General features: G+C 44.8%; 1 protein-coding gene across 1 annotated transcript in view; it reads left to right on the top strand.

Moving 5' to 3' along the window:
- SLC10A6 (solute carrier family 10 member 6) overlaps positions 1 to 22,242 on the top strand; it is a 151,440-nt gene extending 129,198 nt beyond the window's left edge. Inside the window, 1 exon segment of the mRNA XM_069630441.1 lies at positions 20,131 to 22,242. Coding sequence (XP_069486542.1) covers positions 20,131 to 20,306 — 176 coding nt within the window. The 3' untranslated portion in view covers positions 20,307 to 22,242.
- Positions 22,243 to 24,808: the final 2,566 nt, after the last annotated feature.

Here is a 24,808-nt window from a genome sequence, read left to right as displayed (position 1 = left end):
GAGGAGGGCCAAGGGAGGCCAGCCATAGAGGAGGATCTCCGTCTTGCTGGCATTCAGACAAAGATCATTGGCGACACACCAATCTTGAATGGCAGTTAGGCAATCAAAGATGAGAGAAGCAGAGGAGGTGCCCAAGGACAGCCTGAAATTGAGTTGAGTGTCGTCAGCATAGCACTGGAAATAGCCAGGGCGAGAGGTTAGACCCCTGGGGAACACCAGAGGTAGAGAGGAAGATAGATGATAGTTAGGATCCAAGTTGGACCTGGGAGGGTCGATCACAGAGGAAAGAGGTCAGCCAGGCCATAGCCTGAACAGTGATACCCAGGTTATCACAGAGATGGTTGAGCAGGATGTATGGTTGACTGTGTCGAAGGCAGAAGAGAGATTGAGTAGGATGAGGACAGAGGGAATGTTAGAGTCAAAGTTGGGGAGCAGATCTTCACAGATGTTCAGGTGAGCAGTTTCCGTGCTTCTGGCAGCTCTGAAGCCAGACTGGTGGTCATGGAGACAACCAACAGAATTGGAATGAAGGTTCAGCTGAGAGATGCCCAGATTTTCCAGGGGTTTGCCCAGAAAGGGGGTAATGGAAATTGGGCGATAGTTAGCCGGACAAGAACGATCAGCTGTGGGTTTTCCTCAGAATAGGATGCCCAAGGGAGTGCTTCAGTGGGGAGGGGAACGATTCTCAGGCAAAGGAGTGGTATCAAAAATCAGCAAGGGCCGGAACGAGGGTGTCAATGTGGTCCTTGATGGTTTTAGAGGAACAGGGATAACTCTGTTTTGACAAGGATTTCATAGATCGGACTTGTCTAGCAACCTCATCAGGGGAGAGAAGAGGAAAGGCGAGAAGGAGGGGAGGGTGGCTGAAGGAGGGTCAGGAAGCACAGATGGAGAGGGGAGAAGAGGGGCAAGGGTGGAGAGTGAGGACAGGATGTTGTGGGTTTTTTAAAGGGAGAGGCAAGGGCATTGCAAAGAGCCTGGGAGGCAACATGGGTAGAAATTGCAGCATGGTTGGCCAGATCCTTGCAGATTTTAAAGAGTTTGGCCGAGTTATTAGATGCCACAGAGACGCAAGCTTGAATGTGGACTCTCTTCTTGGTGAGGACAGAGAGTCGGTATTGCCTTTGGAGCAGGCAACAGTACACTTTGTCAGAGGATGAACAAGAATCCCTCCAAGATTATCAGTAATTGAAGAGTAGAGCAGAGACAGGGCTGTGTCAGGATGTAAGACAGCCATAGGTAGAGAGGGGGGGGGAGAAGGTGGCGGCGAAAGCCTCAATTGACACACGCTTCATGGGCCTGATGTCCGAGAAAGTAGGTGCAGTGTTGGGGTAGGATTGGCTTGAGGGGAACAGCGGAAGAGATGAGAGGAGAGGAGGGAATGATCGCCCCAGGAGAGAGGAGTGGTCAGAGGGATGGAGAGGGGGGATGGGGTCAGAGGAGATCAAGACATCGAGTGTGTGCCCTGCAGAGTGAGTCAGGCCAGAGGGGAGGATGGACACGGAGAGGGATTTGCAGAGGTCATGGAAGAGTACAGAGAAGGAACAAGGAGAGTCTAAATGGATATTGTGGTCACTGAGGAGGAGGAGTTGGGTGGTAGAGGCCAGGAGGGAGGAGGGGAGGTCCGCCCACTCAGAGAGAAATTAGGTGATATGACCAGGAGGCCGGTACATGGTAGCCACATTAAGAGAATGGGTAGGAGAGAGAGAGAGAGAGCCTACAGACAAGGCATTCAAAAGAGGAGTAGGTCTGAGCGGGAATGATAGAGGCAGGAATCCACTCAGGAAAGATCAGGGCTACCCCCCCCCCCACCGGACCGGGAGGATCTGGGTGCAGAGAGGATCTTGTAGCCATCAGGGAGGAGAGTGTCAAAGCCTGTGACAGAGCTGGCTGTGAACCAAGTCTCAATAAGATCAAGGACATCAAGGTTTAGTTCTTCAAGGAGGTGGCAGATGTCAGAGGAGTGTTTGACAGCAGAGCGAGAGTTGAGAGTGGCAATATGAAGAAGGTTGCCAGCCTTAAAGACCTTCCGGGGAGGGGTACAGATCAGAGGTACACCCTGCGGAGGAGAAAGAGCCCTAAGAGTGGCAGAGGAGGAGGAGAGAGTGCAAGTTTAAATGCAAACAAGCATATGAAGTGTTGGCTGCAGACATAAAACTATTAAGAATACACTTCATCGAGAACAAACTGATCCGGAGGTAACATCTGGTTGCAAATAGTTTGGATTGCAGTAACTCTTTCAGACATCACAACGACTTGCTATGAAATTAACACGTTGAACTACGAAGCCATATGCTAAATTATGCGAGACCCCAGCAAGCAGTACATGTCCTGAGTGCACAAAAGCATTCTAGTAGATACATCCGTGTTCTGATAGACCTGACCTGAACTAGATACAAAGGTGGCAAACCCCTCCACTATCTAGAGACTAATGGCCAATAGTCCTACATTGCTTACTGTGAAGTAAATGTTAGAGTAGCATTTAGACCCTGCAGAGCGATGTACCATTACATTGTATGCCATATTTAATATTGCTCTACATGTGACAGCTGTAGAATGTACGGGTGGTAGAGAATCTATTTAAACAAAAGTACATTGGCTACTGAAAGTTATTTCACAGATCTAAACTGACCTCTAGTGGCTAATGAGAGGAATGAGCAGATTCAACCAAAATAATGAAAAAGTGCACTCACTATATGGAATATTTGGGTTCCTGTATCTCTGAATGCAATAACACGCGTTGGAAGGGAACGATTCTGTATAGTGGCTAGAGAGAAATGGAAACAAACATATGCAAAATAATGAAAATCATTACACTCGGAATCGGTGCCAAAACTGCAAGCGAGTGCCAGTTAGTGTAAGGCTAATAACACTGGTAAAAGCAGACCTGAGCAAATGGAAATGAAAAAGCTCGTTCACAAATAGCTCATTAAGGGCACAGGCACGTTTCTGAAATGGCACACGGAAATGGGAGGATTACTTACTGGTAATATTCATTACTTTTAGTCCTACTCCTCCTCGTCATAGTACTCTCATTAGAGGTACGCGCTTCCACTACCAGGAACTCCTTACTATGGGGCTCATTTTGAAAAGTCACTGGGGCATAGATGAAGGTGTTAAAGGCAGAATGGGAGTTCAATTTACCCCTCCCCTCACCTATCTGCCATCAAAAACCACTTGGTTATATATCAGCATGACATTTTCATCCGGGCATAAAACCAATAGATTCCTATGGAATTCGCCTCCAGGAAATATCAGCCAGATTTTCAGTAGAACCATATTTACTTAAGTCCCCATCAGTCATACACCAAATTGAATTTTCTAGGTTGAGATTCAATCTTTGTCCAACACGCGAAATATTAGAGAGACGAAGATTGTTGGCTGATAATAGCTGTAGACATTGTGAAGATCTTGGTCAAAAGGAAACACTTAAACATCTGCTTACTGAATGCGCCTCCTTGTATATGAAACGAACTCAATTTTTCAAATCTACTCTTAAAGAATATGTTAATTTATCTTCAGATTTATTATGGCAAATGATACTCGAAGGTAAAAACATATCACTCAGAATTAATGTTATTCGTTTTTTACATGATGTGAACCTTTTAGAACATTTTAAAGTGAGAGATCCCAGTTAATTAAAAATGCATTTTTTATTTAATTTTTTTTATTTTCTTTATATTTCTTAACTCAGTAAATGGACATGATCAGATGAGTCCAGTTTAAGCCAGTTTAAGTCAGTATTCATTTATGTATAGAAACGCTTCTATTATGTTTGTTATTTTATGTATCTGAATGTGTTTCTTTGTTGTTCTTTCTTGTTGTCTTTTTTTTTTTTTTTTTACATAACATGTTGTTTTTAAAAGTTGATTAAATTCAGCTAAAAAAAAAAAAAAAAAAAAAAAAAAAATATATATCAGCCAGATTCCATAGGACTCCATTGTAAACACAGCCTGCCATGCATAAAAGGCAAGCAGTGGTTACTCATTTTGCACTGCAGAGAGCAAATAAGAGGCAAAAAGGTGCTTCTGGCACCATTTTAAACCTCGCTTTTGCACTCTGCAGTGTAAATGGTGCAAACAAGTCCCCTCCAAGTAATTTTCATCAAGTGAAAATGTAAGAAATCTCTTAAGAGTAATGTGGGATTTTTTTTTTTTTTAAATGATCTACACATTTGATTCTCTTCCGCCCGACCTTTTCTGAGGAGACTATAACCCTCCCCATCACATAAATGTCTCACTTAATATTGCAAATACGGACCATTTCACACCTCTTCGGGTGGCAGAGACAGGTTGTGAGTACTGTCACAAGGCAGAGCGGCTCTAGGAGTCACGAAGATTACCAGTGAGTAATACTGTTGCTACCTCCACGTCGCTCATCCTCATCCCATTGCTCACATTAGAGGAAAGCCAAATGTAAGTGTGACGCGCCGGGAACCCGTAAGAGACAGGCCTGTGTCCTGTGTATGATTCAAAGTACAGGAGGGCTGGACTGCTCACAGGTGGTTCTGGGTGCAGATTGAAAGCTATCACACTGGTGACGAGGGCGCCACTGGGCAGGGGGGGCATAATCCGACGCCAAGATCAGCATTCACATTATCATCCTGACGCCTGCCAGGAGCTGACCGCCATTTTGTGCTGTTGATGTTTGCAGGCCCACACGTGGGGTGCTCGTGCACCATCCGCTGCAAATATTCGAGCCTTCCAGGGCTAGAACTCACCAGAGAACCACAGAAGCCACCAGGAGGGGTCTGTGGGGCTCTCACTGTTCAAAAAAATATTTTTTTTGACTGAGAAAGACACTTTTCCACTATGCATGCACTGTGTGCATTTAACCAACTGTATACGTCAGTGTCTCTAGTACAGAGCAATATTTTTTTCTCTTTTGTCCCTGATGCCAAGTCGAGAGAGGTATCCTACGCTGTGCCTGCCTGCTACTTTTACATCGAAGCTCACTGTGACCCCAAGGGTCCATCATGTCAGCGGACTTGCAGCCTTCATGAGAGTGATAGGTGCCTGTGCAGTCCATGGTCATGAGTGACCCTGCAGACAACATTCAAGGGGCTGGGGCACCGCCGCAAGTCGGGAGAGAGCCCAGGCAACAAGGCACGCTGGCCCCCATGCCAGAATTTGACATATCAGGCCCACCTTCGAAATTGGGCCCAAGATGGCTGCTGTGGGTCAAGAAGTTAGAAATGTATTTTAAGGCTACGGGAGAAAGGGACGATGAAGCAAAAGTGGCAACGCTGCTGTACACTGCGGGATCTGAGGTACACCGCATCTCTGAGTCTCTAAACCCCACTGCTGACTCATGTCAGGCGGTGAAGGATGCACTCAAGGAACATTTCCTACCTATTGCTAAACAAGACTTTGAACGCTTTGTAATGTGTAGCAAAAAGCAACGCGAAAACAAGTCAATGGACCAGTTCTGTGGACGGCTACGTCACCTGGCCACCACGTGTCATTGGGAAAATGAAATGGGGATGGTCCAAAACCAGATTCTACAAGGATGTAGCTCAAGGAAGCTAAGTCGACAGGTACTCAGGGAACCGGGGCTTACGCAAACACAAATTCTTGACATGGGGAGGTCCTATGAGCTGGCCGACAGCCAAGCCACCAAAATGGATGCTGCAGTCAAATCTGTGAATGGTGAGGAGGTATGTGCGACAGGATGATCAGCGAACGCCAGCCCGTCAAGTCCCTGGTGGTCCCAGAAGAAGACTGATACATTGCAGCCCTGTTCGAAGTGCAGTTACGATCTTCCACACTCCAGTGACTGTCCAGCAAAAGGGAGAATGTGCGGGCACTGCAGGGCTGCAGGACACTTTGCCAGAATGTGCCGGGCTGCTGCCCCAACTGCGATTCCGATAGGCCTGTGTAGGGAGACCAGTGCAGGACAGTGCAAACAGAGAAATGTAGTTATGGTGGAACAGGAGCTCCAAGAACTGGACATTGCTGAAGAACAGGAGGATGAGGAGGTGTTCTTCATATCGAACATTGACTCGAAAAAAAAGAAAAGGAGGCAGCCCACATGTGTGGTTAAGATCTGCAAGACTCTGACTCCAGTGCTGAGTGACACAGGCGTATAGTAACTAGAGGGACAGCCCTAAAACGGGGAGGACAATGGGCTAGAACATACGTATAAACAGGGGGGTGTCCAACCCTCAAATTTCAATATGCGCACTTAATATATGCACAAATAATGTTACCTTTGTGATAACCCAGTGGGGTGGAATACTCATAACACCACCGAGATGCTGAACTGGGAAAATACATTTTAAGCAGTTAAGTTGTAATGGCGTTTTTTATTTGGCTATTGGTTCACATTCAGGTATGTATGTTGCAATTGTCAATCGGGCCATATTTTGTGTATAATTTGTGTAAACCATTATTGACATATAGCTGTTAGACAATACAGCAAAACATGAAAATGTAATTACATTCAGTTAAGTATAAGCAATTGTTATAATCTGGCTGTAAATCAATTCAGCAGTAGTAAGATATCCAACAAACAAATAAGATTGGTGTGATCCAATGGCAGATATTAAGTGGTTTGTTTCACATACAATAAACGTACAGAGAAGAAATCAACACCAGTATCACATTTTGTACAAGTGCATTGTATCAACAGTAGCAAAGTGATTTGGCTAAAATAGAAAGGGCAACACAAGTGTGTGATCCAAAGGCTTGTAGGGAGGTTTCTTCCTGTCTGGCTTGAAGGATAACCTAAAGGTAGGTCGACGTCTGGATCTAAGGTTAGATGTTACTTGGGGCGGACTTTAAAGGGCACCAGAAGGGTGCAGCGTCTGCTGACGTTTCGGCTCGACTGGATAGGAGCCTTCTTCTAGGGCCAAAAGAGCAGGTTTCCCTAAATGTGGGACATTCAAGAACTGTGTATTAGAGTGCAGTGGGTTAAAAACATCCATACATATAAACAAAGGTCATGACATAAAAATGCAAACATTTTTAGCATGTTATATTTGCGAGAGACCAGCATCATTCTAACTAACCTTGTGGAGGGCTGGTAAGATGGAGGTCCTCTGTGGTGGGGAGAGGGGAGGAGGGGAGGAGGGGAAAAGGAGACTGCGTGGTCCTCCCTGGAGGGTCAAATCTTGAGTCCGGTAGGAACAACTGTGAGTGAGGCGATCAAAGAAGGCAGTAGTCAGAGGTGGCACAGCCGCATCAGTATGTGTACTGGTGACACAAGTCACTCCCTGGAACACCAGTATTGGGAGAAACAAAGGCAAAAATGTACTCATTTGGAGGGGCCTGTCCACTTCCGCTCTGTTTGTAGCTCTGTTTGTAGCTCGAGTCACTCACGCCAACAACATCCGAGCGAGATTCTTTGTGACGGATGCGAGCCCCCACTCACTCCTGAGTTGTGCTGCATCTGAGGTGTTAGACATTGTACACTTTGCGCTCTCAGTGTATGAAACGGACATCAAAGACCTTGTTGACAAGTTTGCTGACATCTTTCAAGGAGTTGGGAAGTTAAAAGGGGAACCCATCAAGCTAGACATTGATGAGACGGTGCGCCCAACTGCACTGAAACACAGGTGCATACCCTTCCACCTCCGTGCGCAAGTGGAAGGAGAGCTGCAAAGTATAGATGGTCCGACCCCGTGGGTATCCCCTATTGTAGTTGCAGCTAAACCCAAACAGCTTTGCTCAGTAGGCCTCTGCGTGGACATGAGGTTACCCAACCTCGCCATAAAGCGGGAATGTCACCTCATGCCAACACTGGAAGTCGAGGTGGGTGAGCTGCAGAGAGCCAGGGTATTATCCAAGCTCGACTTGCGCTCCGGATATTACCAACTTGAGTTGCACCCAGACTCACGCTATATAACCACATTTATAGCACACATTGGACTGTACATGTACAAATGTCTAAGCTTTGGGGTCTCCTCAGCAGCAGAGGTGCTCCAAAATGTCATCAGGGGTGCCCTCACTGGCTTGGGTGGTGTAATCAATCTAAGTGACGAAATATAGGTGTATGCAGCATCGGAGACAGAACACATGGCCCAGCAGGAGAAGGCACTAGAGAGAATCAGAGACTTAGGTTTGACTCTACATTTCGAGAAATGTGAATTTCTCAAAGACAGTATAGAATTCTTTGGCTTCATTTTTCACTCCAACGGCATATCCCCTGATCCCCAAAAGGTGAGAGACATTCGAGATGCAAAGCCCCCTGGAGAATGCCTGAGAAGTGCGAAGCTTCCTCGGCCTGGTACGGTACTGTGGGAGGTTCATCCAAAACCTGGCTTCTCTCTCGGAACCTCTCTGGGCACTTAAGAAGAAAGACACCACATGGATCTAGTTGGACACCGAACAGACGCGTTCGACACCATAAAGGCCACCCTCACGGGAGATGAGACTATGGCATTCTTTGAACAGGGGAAGGAGTCTGAGCTGGTCGTGGATGCCAGCCCTGTGGGGCTGGGAGCTGTGCTACTTCAGAAGATCGGGGTAGAGATGCACACCACTCTTAATTTGTAGGCTCAAACAATGTATTAGGCGACTAAGAGTACCTGTTCAATATTATTTCTAGGTGCGCCCAGTTAGTAAAGTGCTATCTTTACTTGAACAAAACAATACAAATGGGGAGATTCACCGCAAGCAACCACGATTAATAAACTGGGGCACAGCAATATGCAAATAATTGCAATTTTTCTTAGAAGCCCAGTAGGGAGATTAAATAATTTACCACATAAATAATTCAAACTTTAAATTAAAGTATTATAGTTTATATACCTTTTCTTTTGAAGTATACCAGTGTATTTTTACATCATCATACACATGGTTAGACAAATCATAACATTACATTCTTTGACAGAGAGTTTTAATTAGAAAGAATCACTCTTCCGTTAAATGCTTTTGTTACATGAGTACATAACTTTAAATTTCCATTCATCAAAAAACCCAAGATTTTGATAGGGGTGAGTAACTAAATATTGGTGACCACTTCTGTCTCTTATGTCCTATCTATAACTATGCATTTCGGGCACTTCCTGCCCTTCTTCAGGTTTAAATATTGGGTTTGTTCCTTTCTGATTTCCTGCAAAAAATATAAAAGAAGCTGTATCAGTACTATCCTTTACTATACCACTCAATGGTGTACTGAGTTGTAAAAAGGTGCCTGAACACACTAACCTTTGAATCAGTCTTCGAGTCACTGCAAAATATATATATACATTTCTACAATGTCATTTTAGATATAAAGTGCGCTGTGGAGGGGGATCCCATGCCAAAAAAGTGCTGGGTTCCCCTGCACAGCTTCAAAATTCAGACTAGCTACTGATGTATTTTTGTATGCGTAAAGGAGGCTTACCCCAGCTGCATAGTAGGCAATTTACGCTTGAGGACGATCGAGTATTCGTGATGAGTTTCAATCCTCGTTGTGTGATAGGAGGACACTGTCCTGAAAACATATACAATGTGTTTTTTACTAATAGGTGAATCTCGTTTGGCTCAATGTACTCTGTGTGGTATTAGAGGTCTATGTTTTCACATATCTGTGTGCGAATTCCGTGCACGTAGCAACGATGACTGTTTACATCTAGCGTGTTTCCGTGACAAGGATCTGAGTTCTCATAGTTCTGCTGCCTCTCCTATTGTAAAAAATGGATGATCTATCATTCGCTGCAAATATAAATGCTGTCTCTATTCCTTAACGTGTGCTATAAAGTTAGTATGGTTTACCTTCTCTCTGTCACTACTGCGCGAGGGAAACTCTGCTCCACGGAGTTGCTTTCTCACTCCAGAGTCGTTCGCTAAGCAACAGAGGGCTTCTGGGGGAGTCTTTTACTATTTCAATAGCGTCTGTGATGCGGGCACCATTTTGGAATGGTACCTCTGTCACTAGACATTATGTAGCAGACAAGGTACCCTGACCTAAGGCTGGGCTTCTGATGTTGTTTAGCGTGAGCTACTATGCGTAATTAATGTTCAAAAAATATATTATTGGTGGAACTAAGTATCTACATATCTATCATTTTTTGTTGTCATGCACATGGTTCACAGAATGATACAGACTACATGTTTCGTTTAACATGTACACATTTCAAAGAGTGTGGTACATGTAATTAATATCAGTATAGCATTGATCCCACATTGCAGAAAAGCCCCATGTGTGTTTTAATTTATGTTGGTACCAATTATGACACTAAGGTGAATACTTAATCCTATAAGTACCTGTATACCATACGTTCATCACTTTGAATATAACAACTCAATCTTGATGCGTTACCCCATATGTAAATACTGGTGAGGTGATCAGTTCATAATCACAACATTACACATAAAAAAGATGTTCAATCCTCATAAGTAACAGTTCAAATCCCAATCGATGTTCATTCCCCAGGGGTGCATAGTGTCCAATTTCACTTTCCTGCTAGTTAGTCCGACATAGTACATGCCACAAGGGCACTTAATACCATATATTACATTCTTCATGTCGCACGTTGATGTATGGGCTAATGTGATATTTCGTCCATTATACAGATGGCAGATGGAATTGCCCTTCAGTATATTATTGCAGCAGTTGCAATTGTTGCACGGTAAGGTGCCCTTGTATTGTTTCTTGAATTTACTTTTCTGAGTGAAATCTGATTAGATCAAATTGTCTTTCAATGACCTACTTTTACTGTGTGCAAAAAGCAATGGAGTGGGGAACAGATTCTCTAATGTGGGGTCAAGTGCCAACACACTCCAATTTTTCTTGATGATGTTCTTGATTTTACTGCTCTGTTGTGAAAAGGTGGTGACATATACCACATCTGTGTCCTTGGTTTTCTCTTTCGGTTTGAAGGCTTCTGTTCTGGAAATGTTGCTCACAGTTGTGTAATGTTCTGACAGAACTTGTTTGCTATAGCCTCTCCTGATGAATTTCTCCTTTAATTCTGCGGATTTGACCACAAAGTTTTCCTCTTCTGAAATTATCCTTCTGTATCTTAAAAACTGACTGAGTGGAATACTGGTTATGGTTTTCTTTGGATGGAAGCTTGTGGCTCATTCTTCCAATAGATCTTAACATCTAAGAATTCAATGCTGGTTTTACTTATTTTGTGTGTAAATTTGATCCGTGGTGCCAGCTGATTCATACACTCAAAAAATTCCTTCATTTCTCTTCGATACCCTTACAGATTCCGAAAAGATTGTCTATAAATCTTGTTAAACACTTCAGTTTGTTGTTCAATCTTGGATTGGTGATCACTCTCGTCTCTTCTAAGTACGCCATATAGGTATTAGCGTAACTCGGTGCCATGGCTGCACCCATCGAGGTACCTGATATTTGAATGAAGTATCGATCTTCAAAGGAGAAGAAGTTATTTTTTAGAACTATGCTTAGCAGTTTCATAATGAAAAGATGGTCACTCTTAACTGTTTCGCCCGTATTCAACAGCATCCATTCCATAGCCTCTAGTCCTGCTTGATGGGTGATATTAGTGTACAAGCCAATTACGTCCATGGTGAACAAAAAATCAGTTTCAGGGTTGAATGTTATGAACTCCAGTCTTCTCAAAAAGTCATTAGTATCTTGTATGTAAGTCGTACATTTGCGTGTGAGCGGTTGAATAACCTTGTCTATGTATTGTGCGATCGGTTCCAATAAGCTGTTATTGGCCGCAATGATGGGTCGTCCTGGAGGATCTGACAGGTTCTTATGTATTTTAGGTAATACATAGATAACCAGCATTATTGGATGTAAATTGGTTAAGAATGCTTTGGTTTTGTGAGTAATAATTTCTGAGTTTTCTGCTTCATCCAAAGTCTGTTTAATGATCTCTCAAACTTGGTCTGTGGGATCCTGGAAAATTTCTAGATATGTGTCTTGATCATTCAGTTGTCTCAATATTTCCATCTTGTATTTGACAATGTCCATTATCACAAGGGCACCCCCTTTATCGGCGGGTTTTAGGGTAATGTCCGGATTCTACCACAGTTGATCAAGAATTTGTTTTTCCCTATGTGTTAAATTGCCCCTTTTTCTGTTTTGGAATTTAATTTTCTTTAAATCTTTAAGTACCAGTTTCTGAACGGCCTCTAACACGGAATTCTGAATAGGTGGTGAAAATGTACTTTTTGGTTTCATCTCTAGATATTCCGATTGTTGAGTAGTTTCTGGAACGTCAATTGTAACAAAGAAAAGTTTTATTTTCATTTTCCTCATGAGTTTGAAGAATGCGATCTTCTCCTTCAACAAGGTGGTGTTGTATTGGGGAACGAAGGAAATTCCTTTTTGCAATGTCTCAAATTCGAATTTAGACAGTCTATAGCTGCTTGAAATATTCACCACTAGATTTTCTTTGTTGGATGATTCACTTTCCTTGTGTTTTTTCTTTTTCCCGCTTCGTGTCTTATTCTGCTTAAAAAAAAATAAGTGGTTGTTGTCGTTTCTATAGCTGTTTTCGAAGTACTTGGAGTCTGAATGCTGCCTCTACTTTCACTTCATTCTTCTGGTACAATCTCAATGGTGGCCTCAATATTCTCAGTTTCCCTGCTTCACACATCCGAAGATGTGGGTGCCGAATTTGGAGTTGTATTTGGAGTTTTCCTATTCTTATTCCATGCTGGTCTAGTACCTCTTTGATTATCTTTCTGTTGGTAATAATCTTTCCATTTATAAACAACTTCAATTTTTTAATCTAAAGTGTGTCTCCTAAATTCTCAGATTTTTTGGGATTCTATTTCTTTTTTATATGTTTCCATTTTAGCATCGACTTCGGTGAGAAGTGATGTCAGTTCCTCCTTGGTCATAAACGCTGTTAAGGATTTTTTAGTACTCTCCAGATCTACTTCTATTGAGGTGAGAGATTTGGATAGCTCTTCAATTGTTAGGATTGTGAGATCTAATGAGCATTTATTTAGGATCAATATCCATCGCTTGACATATTCGGGGTTTTCCTTGCAGAAAGTTGGTTCCAAATCAATTCTCAGTCCCTGTGGGGTCTGTTGGGATTTATAGTATTGTGACAGTGTTGTAGCATGCAGTCTCTGGCTAATTTCTCATTTAATCAGTCTCTCCAATTGATATACCAATTCTTCAGGTTTAGCTGTTGCTCCTAGTTCCTGTTCAGTACTTTTGATTAATTTGAGAATCTTGGTTGCTTCTTCTTCAGTAAATGCAAGTGTTTCCACTCTATTATTTGTGAGAGAACCTATCTTTGAGAATGACATTCCTTCTATGTATTAGGGTGCAATCTCCAAAGTTGGTATAGCAACAAAGGATATAACAAAGAAGATTGAGGGTAGAGATGCACACCACTCTTAATTTGTAGGCTCAAACAATATATTAGGTGACATTTTTGGAGATCTCCACCTTCCCCACAGCATGGCCACTCTCCGCTTAGCCAGTATGAGGAGCAGGGTGACTAATTTCCGCATTCCTCTGGGAACCTCCTTAGTGTAGCCCAACAATCCCATCATTGGGTCAGGTCTCGTTGTTTGGCCTATAATCCCACTGATCGATTCAAACCCCACCCCCAAAACTGTTGTATGTTTGGACAACTCCAAGCAATGTGAAGAAAATCGGCTATTTCTGATTGACACCTATTGCAACTCCCTGTGGCTCCCGGGAAAAATTCCTTGATTCTAGCAGGTGTGTAATAAAATTGGTGAATATATTTAAAATTAATCAGTTTAAATCTGGCATTGATAGCACGCTTCCTTATTCCCTCAAAACAGTATTTACAAGCATCTTCCGGCATCTCCCTTCCCAATGTTCTCTCCTATTTTTCCCGCGGGTGTGGTGCTCCCATGCCCCTGGATTGGATAAACATCGAATATAACCCCGTGGTCAGACGTCGTCCCAACAGGCCTTTAAGTGTCTTAGCCAAATAGGGGATATCGGCGGTTGTTCAGAGAAGGTGCTAAACACCAAGCGTAGACTCACCTTGAGCCTAAAGTATAGAAATACATCTAGGGCTGATAATGTCACCCTCCTCCTCAATTCCTCAAGGGTCACAAACCGCCCTTCAGGAAACAGATCTCCAAAGCATGTGATTCCCAATTTTTTTGTCATATCTACAAAGCATTTCTCGCTATTAATAGGTATTCCCAGTGTATGTATAACTGGGAGTTGGGGTGAGTAGAGAACTCCACCCTTCCCCTTCTGTTCTAGTTTAATCCAGGCCCTGCACGTTACCTCCACCAGGTTCTTTGGGAAGTGTATGCGGCTCAGGGCCAGCAAGATGATTGACCTAAGCAGATTGGCTGCAGCTACCGCTCTTTCCACCGCTATATGGCTCCTGTCATGTTGCAGCCTGTACCACCTCATAGTATGCCTCAAACTCAGGTAGAGCTAGACCCCCTTCTGTCACAGGAGCCACCAACTTCTCCCACGAAACTCTGGCCGGCTTACCTGCCCATATGAATTGTACTATTGCAGCTTTCACGCTATGAAAGTAGTCCCCGGGAACCGCCACTGGGGCATTCAGGAAGATATAGAGGAACCTGGAACGCAGCTTCATCTTAACAATATTCAGAGCCTTAATGTAGTTACTATGATACACCACCAGCGGGTCCCTTGCGATAGAGATACCTAGGAAGCATGTTTAAGTCATGTGCCACTGGAATCCCTATGTGTCTTGAAATTGGGCCATTACTTCTGTTAGTGGGAAAAGCAATGATTTTGACGTGTTTACCCACAGCCCCGACACTTCCCTGAATCCCTGAACCTCTCTCATCAGCGGATCCAGGTTCACCCCAGGGTCTTTAATAAACAGTACCATATCGTCGGCATACAATAAAATTATTAATATGTGGTTATATAGTTGGATCCCCCGGTGTAAATTTGCGTCCCTGACCCTTTCAGCAAATGCCTCAATCACCAAAGCGAAAAGTCGGGGCGACAGGGGGCATCCCTGTCGCATCCCCCTTTCTAGTGGGATCGTCGGCGTTAGTTTACCATTCACCCTCACCGTCGGCTGTGTATACAACAATTTCACCATATTTATGTAGTGGGCCCCCATTCCCATGCGGTGAAGTACAGAAAACAAACGGCCATTCAACCGAGTCAAACGCTTTGGTGGTGTCTAGTAGGGCAGCCACCAGCAAGTTCTCGGGGGGTACTGCTGCCAGTAGCCCAAACATTCTCCTGAGGCCATTGAGGTAGAGCGGCCTGGGATGAAGCCCGCCTGGTCCGCCAATACCATCTCTGGTATAATGGGCGATAATCGTGAGGCCAGGATTTTCGCTAGGATCTTATTGTCAATATTGATTAATGAGATTGGGCGGTATGAGGAGCATTCATTACCTGGCTTATCAGGTTTCCAACACCACCACCATTGCCTCTCGCAGTGAGTCTGGCAGGGTTCCTGCTTCTAAACTGTCCCGGTACATCTCTAGCAGGTGAGGTCCCAAAGAGTTCATAAAATATTTGTAAAATTCCGCCGTGAACCTGTCGGGCCCCGGTGATTTCCCGTTCGGCAGAGATTTAATTGCGTCCAGTACCTCGTCTAACGACAATGGACAATTCAGGTGTTCCCTCTGGGCGTCTGTGCACCAGTGTAATGCAACCCGATCTAAATAGTCCTCAATGTCTGCACGGCATGCATGTAGATTCGAGGAGTATAGGCGGCTGTAGAACCGGAAGAACTGCTGAACTTTCTTCATGTCCTCAAATCTGTTATTCCCATGCTCATCCGCTATCGCTTGGATTCTACCTGTGAGATTATCCATTTTAGTCGCCCGTGCCAAGGTTCGGCCAGGTTTATTGCCTTCCCCATATTCCCGTATATTAGTCACATTTCTCATAAACTTAACTTCCCTTAGCGCTAGTGTTTGGAAATCCTGTCGGTTAAGGATCTCATCCAGAGTTTGGTTCGACAGAGCCGAGTTAGACACCTGCAGCTTTTGTAGGATATCCTCCCTGCATGCTAGTTCCTTCCTAATTAGTTTAAGAATGCCTGCTTCCTTAGATATGCATTCACCCCTTATCACGCATTTCAAGCTTTCTCAGAGTATCCCTGGAGACTGCACTGAGCCCACATTTAGGTAGAGGAAGGTATTGAGCGCTGCTGTCAAGCCATCCCTAAATACTGTGTCCGAAAGGCCTTTACTCTTGAAGCGCCATGGGATCTCCCCCATAGCACGACCTTTTAATCCCAGCTCGAGAAACACTGGCGCATGGTCCAAAAGGGTGGGAGCAAGGATCTCGACCTTCCTGACCCTGCCCAACAGTGATTGCAAAATGAGAAAAAAATCTAGGCTCAATGCCCATCCGTGGGTGTCGGAGTGACAAGTATACTGCCGTGTCCCTGGGTGTCTCACCCTCCACACATCGGCGACGTCCCACAGGAGTGTCACATCTTGCAAACGATACGTCCCTTTATCCCCACCCCCCCTGTACACCTCTGGATCTGTCCTATTCAGGTTGCATCACAGCATTGAAATCCCCAGCCCAAATCACCTCCCCATTCGATAAACCTTCAATCTGCCAATCTATCCAATCAAGGGTATCTACTGTATCCTTATTGGGTCCATAGTAGTTAATTAATGTATACAGGTTCCCATGTATGGTGCCCTGCACTATAAGGCCTCTACCTCCTTCATCCTTTATCACTGTGGTCTGATGGAACCCGACCTTGTGGTGTACCAGCATGCTAATCCCCCTGGCGTATGTGGAGTAGGACGAAAAATATCTGTGACAGTCCCATGTATTTCCAAAGGTAGTTTCATTGTCCCTTGTTAAGTGTGTCCTGTAGAAATGCTATTTCAACCTTGTGTCTCTGCATATACAGCAGTATCTTGCAGCGTTTTATGGGGCATTTCAACCCTCTGACATTCCACGTGCAAAATTTAAGTGATGCCATACATTAATCTAGTGATTTTACAGCCCGCATATCGACCCACTATTCCGAGTCGGTTTGGCAGAGCATCTTTAGAATTGAGTGTGTCAAAACCCACCCCCCACCCCCACCAACAACCCCAACTTGTCAGTGAACATGTGTCCCCACCCCCTCCCTCTTGCTGAACCCCACAACTTCCAAACTGAGATCTGCACATCAGACCTCCTTGTAGCTTCCGCCTGAGGAGCCGCTCAGAGCCCAACCAACCCCCCACACCCATGAGAAGTGTTGCTCCCCCCACGCTGTATTACAAGTAACCAGCGGTAGCTTTAAAGGATATGGTGCAACGGATTCTTTATTATTCATTGTTCCCTCACTGCTGGGGCTGTCTCGGCTGCATTTCCAAGAAGTTGGAGGCCTCTTCCGGAGTATGGAAGAACACTGCTTTGCCATCATGCTCTATTTGAAGCCTTTCCGGGAACAAAATAGCATAACGAATCCCTTGATGACGTAGTTGCTTCTTTACTTCTAAAAATGTTCTCCTTGATGCTTGGACTTTGTCTGAGAAGTCAGGGAAGATTCTGATGTTATTCCCTCTGTTAGTCACTGTTCCCTTTTCACATGCTTTGCGGAGGGCAGTATCCCGATCCCAGTAGTTTCATTCATGATCGGCTGAGGGGGCGCCCCAGGGAATGGTTTCTTTCCCAAAGGCACTCAATGCACTCTCTCCACATATCTGAGAAGCCCTCTGGGCCGAGAGCCTCCATGAGCATAGCCACCACCAGAGGTTCCATGTTTCTCTGTTCTACTGTTTCCATCACGCCGACTATTCGTAGATTGTTGCTTCTGGCACATGATTCCAAGTCGTCCTGCTTGTCCGTCAATTCTTTCAATGCCCTTTTCACCAACGTCATATCTCTAACAAGGGAGTTGGACTCATCTTCGACAGTCGACACCCTTCCCTCCACTTCGTCCAGCCGTTCACCATGTTTGTCTAGCCTCACCTGCATGTGGTTGATCTTGCAAGTTAGGGTGTTCATTTTTCCATCCAGAGCCTGTATATTGGACTGTAGCTGGTTGAACATTATTTTTATATCCTGGAAGGCTCCCGAGGGGTCAACCGTGGGCGGGGACTGCGTCGCCGGGGCTGCTCCATAGGTTCAGCGGTCTTTGCTGGAGCCAGACTGTCAAACCACAGCTTAGGCTGTTGTTTTCTGCCTCCTTTGCCAGATTTGGACATCCCCTTTTTGCTGAACGGGTGTCTCTGCCTCGTACTCCGCAAGGGGTGATCCGTAGGAGTCTGACCTCCAAGTGACACAGGCCTGATGTTACTGCAGTGTCAGACCCATGTCAGCTGTGCTGTGATGTTGGAAATGTGTCAGCCAGTTGTGTTGAATCCGCACCCTCCTCTCCGCACAGGGCCGTATGGTGAGTTGGGCCAATGTGTTGTGTGTTACTCATAATGTAGTGGATCGGGCTATGTTGCTTGGGCTGCACCCGGTCCCGCTCAGTTGCTGCACTGCCGGGGGGTCACATTCCAGTGCCTCCCTCTGTCCTTCAGTCGTGGAGCCAGGCAGTGTTCCTGAATCGCTCTTCCATGGAGGCCCCCTCTGATTTCGGGGAGACGCTATGTGGAGGCGAATATTGTAATCCTACTCCCAGCTGAGGCTAGAGTACACACAGACCCACCCGCAGTCAGATATGCCTACAGACCATGATCAATTCCGTCCCTCACGACTACATGAGCCGCGCTGTTGTTCCTCTGCACCCCGTGGGGCACCACCTTCCCACCCGCAGTCACGGGTGTCCTCTCGTGCGGAATAGTGTGTCCTCACCCCTCGCAGCGTCTCTGTATCACCTAGATGCTGCAGCCCTCCGGTTGTTCGCCGTGTCCGCCTTGGATCTCCTGTCACCTGCGGTTCCACGGTACCCCTGCTCGAGCCATGGGTACCAAGGCAGGGTGAGGTCGGAGGCCGGGTCTCCGTGCTCAAAGGATCCCCAGACGATCTCTGACTGCAGCCTTAGTGTCTGTGGGTGTGCATCAATGGGGCAGGACCGCGCAATGTAGAGGAGAGGATTACACCCACCTCTTTTCCCATCCATCCAGGGGCAAGCACGGGTGCGCCCGCTGGCAATGTCTGCGGTGCCTTTCTGTGTCGTCGTGCGCCAGCTGTTTAGGAGGAGTTCCAAGGTAGGTGGGGGTCGGGAGTCGGGTCTCCGTGCCCGAAGGATCCTCAGACGATCGACGACTGCGGCCTTAGTGTCTGTGGGGGTGCTCTGCTGGAGTAAGGCCGCATAGTATGGAGGGGAGGATTACACCGACTTCCTTCCCCCTCCGTCCGGGGGCAGGCCCAGGTGCACCCGCTGGCAAGTTCCAAGTTGCCTTCCTGTTCTGTCATGCACTGGCTGCGCAGATGAGGGAGGAGTTCCACTCACTCCCTCCCGCCCGGGCAGTCGTTAGAGATCCGTGCTTTCCCCACGTCGTTCTCCGCACTCAGCATATCCTCCAGGTGCGGGGTTTCCAAAAATGCTGCGCCGGTCTCCCGGCCCGATTCATACGGTGAGGGCCGCTTCCCAGGCTCTGGTGCGCTCGTATCCTCTGCTGGTGTGTCAGCTCACAGCTGCAGTCTGCGGGAGAGGCCCAATCCTCCACAGACGGTCTTTCCCGGCCCCTGGTGCCTCCGAACATCACTGGCTTGAGAACAGTGCCTTCATGTAGACATACCCCTCACACGGGGTCAAAACACTGCAGGGGGAGCTCCTAATATTTGATGGATTTATCAGGGTATCGGAGAGCTCACAGGCTTGCGGCCATTTTGGCTGGACTCTCGAGCGCCCTGCTATCTCACTTATTAAAGCGCGCAAACAACCCTAGGGCATTGGGGTATTAACACATCAAAACGAAACCGTGTCAAATATCAAGCTAAGCATCATGTCTTGAGTCAAGGCTAGATGGAGGGATGCGTGAGTGAAAGGAATTTGGGAAGGCGGGGTGGGGGAGCAAATTTTTTCCAAACAATCTTTCATTTATTGCTCTTGAGGCGTGGTAATATTAAGGACGGATGTGAAAATCACACAGGCCTACAGTCTTGCCATACGATTTTAAAACTGTGCTTATAGCAGATTGTGCCTGATTTGATCCAACCTGCAACAAAAAGGTTTTCTAGTTCACAGAGTTTAAAAATCAGAGGACATGCAGGTTTGAACTCTCTGAAGGCAGCTATAGTCCCAACTTTTAATTCTACCAGAAGCACAACAGTACGATTTAGGATCATGTGTGCTTGAATGCTTCCGAAAAAAGGCAACTCCCACATAGTTACTTTCCCTATTTTCTTCTCATCCAGCATTTCAGGTTTACAAGAGAAAATGTGTAAAGGAGAAGCCTGTGGATCGAGCGGAGATGTGCTTCAACATAAGCTTGCAGACTGTCGCTAACGCAAGCATCGAAGAGGACTCCAATCGAATGAAGCAGCCGGGGAGCATCCAGAACCCCCCCTACCAAACAGACAGGCGGTTTTGACATTGGCCTCGATGGACCCTCAACACTCGCCTCCAGACATTTGGATAGTTTGAGGTTGAATGCGAATGCTGAGCCACAAATGGGTGATCTATGTACACCCTCAAAAGGAATTGCCTGTGATATTGAATCATCTGAGCGATATATGGTGGTATATATGAAATCCAAACTGGTATCTGTAAACTTGAGTAGATAAAACACATGCATTGTGTCAACTTGATGTTTGATAATTTACAGATAGATAGTATTTTTGCCAACTTTGTTAGATATCCTAGCAGCAGGTTGAAATAAATAAGGACGTGAAGAGTGCAATAATCCACTGGGGAGTATAACCAGCTCCTGCGTCCTTCGATTTCTGATTTCGGCACTTGGTTTCATTCATATAGACACCAGTGCCAACAATTATATTTCATTGAATTATTTGTGCTTATAGTACACTTTTATTGAAACATTTGATAAACCATTAGAAAGGGTTCAATACTGTGAAAAAGATGCATAACCCAGAATCAGATTGAGGGGAGAATTGTAATTAGGGTTAGCAATTACTGCAACCTTGTTTAAGGTATCATTAATCTCATTAGCATCTTTCCTGCTAATGAGGTCATGATAACTTAAAACAAGACCACAGAAGAGGGAATGAAATGCAGCTAGTGTAATTGGCGGGAAGGACAACCTAGAAGGGACAGTGGGGATTGTGTTAATCTGACACACTGGTACTGTTTATCTAATTAAAACAGTTAAGACCATGTAAGTTATACGTTCACACATTAGCTAATATAGAGGTTACTTTTCCTCCCAAAAAAACATTACAGGGTCCTGTTCAGTTAGTTATTCTCATGTAAACGCAGTTTTCCAGCTGACCCTTGGTTCATGCAACAGAGCGCTTCCTCAAGGTCGATAGTTGATTACAGCACAGACTTCATGTTCACATTATGCAGTCGAGCGAATGGAAATCAACGAAGAAGGCACAACAGAAAGTCAACTTGAGTCGTGACATGTGCAGATCCTTATTCACTATTCTAAGTCATTATTTATATAGTTAAGCACACCTAGTCATTATTTATATATTTAAGCACACCTAGTCATTATTTATATAGTTAAGCACACCTACTCAAGGGTATGTCTTTATTTAGTGTATGGGAGTAAACAATCACATTTAACTAACCGGTTTGCTGAATACTAAAAAAAAAGGAAAAACAGAAAAGTACAAGAAAGAAACCATGTAAACTTTAAATGAGGACCATAGCAGTCAAGTGTTCTATGTCACGCGTAAACATAAGTGGGAGTTTCTCAGGAGATTAGATTGATTGACATAAAACCCATTTCCCTGCCACAAAGAAAGAGATGATGAAAATGTTGTGCGACTGGATTTATCACCTCTGTGTGACACCCAAATAAAGGTCATGGACTTTGTGTATACTAACATTAATATCCTTTCACTATTAACATCATTTTGTTTGTAAATATATTATAGAGGGGACTCCACATTTTGTGAGCCTATCTATAGTCTTTCAGTCAACGGTCCTTCTTCTATGTTTTTCAAGGTAATGTGTGCATTGCAATGCATTGTACTATATGAGATAGTCTGCCTAACAATATTAATTACTGAGTATATTTCGTCTGCATCATGTTGTTGCCTATTAAGACTACATTAATATGACCACAAAACAGTATTTGTCTTTCTGACCCGTCTGCTGATTTCGCATGCTACTACTCCAGTGTACACACAGCGAAGATGCGGAGTCACGCGTCTGATATGAGCCGTTCGAGTCCCACATCGGCACCTTCTTGAATGACGGTTTATGGATGTCTATTAAGTAACACATTTATTGCATGACAACGATGCTGGAGATCAATTTAGGTCATGAAAACCGTTCTATTCTGATCTTCTGTGATACTTTGCTATTGCTAATTGACAATAAATTGAGGAAACACATTAGTTACATGGCACTGAGGCCAATATAACCCCAGTGCCTCACAAGGTCAGAGATCTTTGCCCTTTTTTTTTAACCACACCCCAAGTACCCAAAATATCATTATTTGTGTTCTCTTACCCCACCACCTGAAAATAAAATGCTGCAAAAAATGCTAGTTTTACTCAATGCAGCGAAACAGCTGCAACAAGGTGGGTGGGTACCGATCTTCTGATCATGTTTTAACAGCACGTGTGCAATGCCTGCCCTTTGACAAGTAACTCAGTAGGTTACTTTAGTGGTAGGAACTCTCTCCTCTGCTTACACATGCTGTATAAAAAGTAAGGTTGACATTGGGCCTCATTACGGGTCCAGCGGTAATCCTGCCGGTGCTACCAGGGGGTTGCCACCGAATCTGTAAAAATGTACCGGTGCCTGACTTCCCGGGGCCACTTGCGTATTACGAGTCCGGTGGCTGGGAAGTCAGGCACTAGTACATTTGTTAGTCCCCATTCCTCTGGGAGTGGGGACACGGACGCACTGGCACTGTTGCCAACCGTGCCAGTGCTTCTGTGACAGGCTTGCCTACCGTGACTGCTGCGCCCGGCAGCGTCAGACCTGTCAGGCACAGCGGCTCCGGCAGGCAAACAAGCAGTTTGCCAGTCCGTAAACAAGGGCTCTGGTGAGAAACGTGTCATGAGGCATTGTTTTTTTCTTGTATTCTAATTTTTTTCTATTTCAATCAAATGTTTGGTAAAATGTGATTGTTAATCATGCCTTCAGAAACGCTGATGCAAGAAACGCCCGATGGCTGGCAAGAAGAGTAAGCGTGAGCCAATGAACTAACTGAACGTGATTGCATAATTGGAGTTTTTTGTATGACTGTGCGTCTCTATCCAAATAAATGGCAGAGAGCGCATCTACTGGCGGCCGGTGAATCCTCTCACTGAAGAGGTGTAAATATTCCCCACTAATGAGTGGAAGTTTCCAGGCATCGTGGGCGACCACTAAACAACTATGGGAAGTTTGTGAGTTTTCTCTGCTGAAGATATTTTACAATGATTATATGAAGTGAAGCATTTTATGGCCTATTTCTAAAGGGTTAACATGACAATCAATTTACAATAGGCTGTGTAGGGTAACAAGAAATCATCCAATAGATGCCAGGTGACCTAAAATACACACAAGTATTTTCCAAAACATTTTCCTGATGTCTTTGCTCACAATTTATGCTAGCATTGTCCAATATGCCAGTATTTTGTCACTGTCAGAAGCCATTTTAATGCTGCCATCATAAATATATGGCAGTATTGCCACTCTCAGAGTACACTCATGCTGGATGTTTCCAATAAGACCTGTGTTACCACTGTAAGAACACATATGGGGGTTGTGCCCAGATATGCCAATATTAGAAATGTAGCAACACACTCATGCCGGCTGTGCCTAATAATGCTTTGCTTTATTATCAGTGAAAGCAGACATCTTCCTGCTGGCTGTGCCAATATATGCTAGCATTACCAGTGTAAGAGCACACCCAAAACATACTGTAGTCATTTGATACTCTCTGCAAGCCCCATGACTGTCCATAAACACAGCAGAGTAGATATACAAATTCCAGAAATACCAAGTAACACGAGAGAAGGGTTCCATGTAATAATGTCACCACAAAAATCTCGCCATGCAAAAATATCGCCGAAAAATGGCCGTTTTTTGTGGCGACATTATTGCATGGAACATGCGGGGGCCACCCCCGCAACACCCAAACTTTTTTTTTCTTAAATTTTTTTTTGATTTTTTTGCTCCTGTCCCCATATATATATGGTCACCCAAATAATATCGCCATGACATTTTCCCGGCGATATTATTTATGGCGACCATATATATGGCGATATTATTACCTGATACCGAGAGAAGAGGGCAGGATAATTTGAACGACCATATCAATCATGGCCAACATGTTGAGAGAATAAGCCGAGAATAAAGTTTAGCATGACTCGCCAAAGTAAAAGAGCTAACGAAAGGGAAGAAGAGGAATTTCTGTCCAGTGGGCAGCACACATTGGAAAGAGGAAGAAGGGAGTTAGACTGAACATATTGAGAGAGCTGCGAGTATCCCACATGTCCCATCAGTTTAGAAGGGAGAGGGAAAAGCGAGATAAGGTGGACATTGGATAAAAGGGAGCCAGGAGAAGGCTTCTTACAAATGTGTAGATTTCTGACATGTTTAAAGGGTAAAGGGAAGAGGCCAGAACACTGTAAGGGTTTTGTTATAAGAGCAGGCAAAGGTAGACCTTACAGATGTGAGGGATCCGGAGAGTGTAACGGGGGGCGCAGTAGAACTAACATTTAAAATAAAGTGTGTGAGTTCACAGTCATATGAACTAGTAAAGGATGAAAAGGACACAGAAGGAGCATGAGGAGAGTGTATACAGTAGAGAAGGGGAGAGATCGAAGCTTGTCAAGTCAAGAGCATGAGGCAGAGTCAGGAGCGTCTAAATAGGAGTTGGTTTCAAAAAGTAGAGGGACACGGAAGGTTGGGGAAAGAAATGCTCCCTCTAAACTGTCTGCATGTGTGCTGCCCGGGTTCTCTCTG

The sequence above is a fragment of the Ambystoma mexicanum genome, chromosome 6q (assembly GCF_040938575.1).
Source record: "Ambystoma mexicanum isolate Mex_15411 chromosome 6q, UKY_AmexF1_1, whole genome shotgun sequence".
NCBI classification, from domain to species: Eukaryota; Metazoa; Chordata; class Amphibia; order Caudata; family Ambystomatidae; genus Ambystoma; species Ambystoma mexicanum.
Note: the sequence above shows the minus strand (reverse complement) of the source record. Positions and strands in the feature narration are given on the sequence as shown.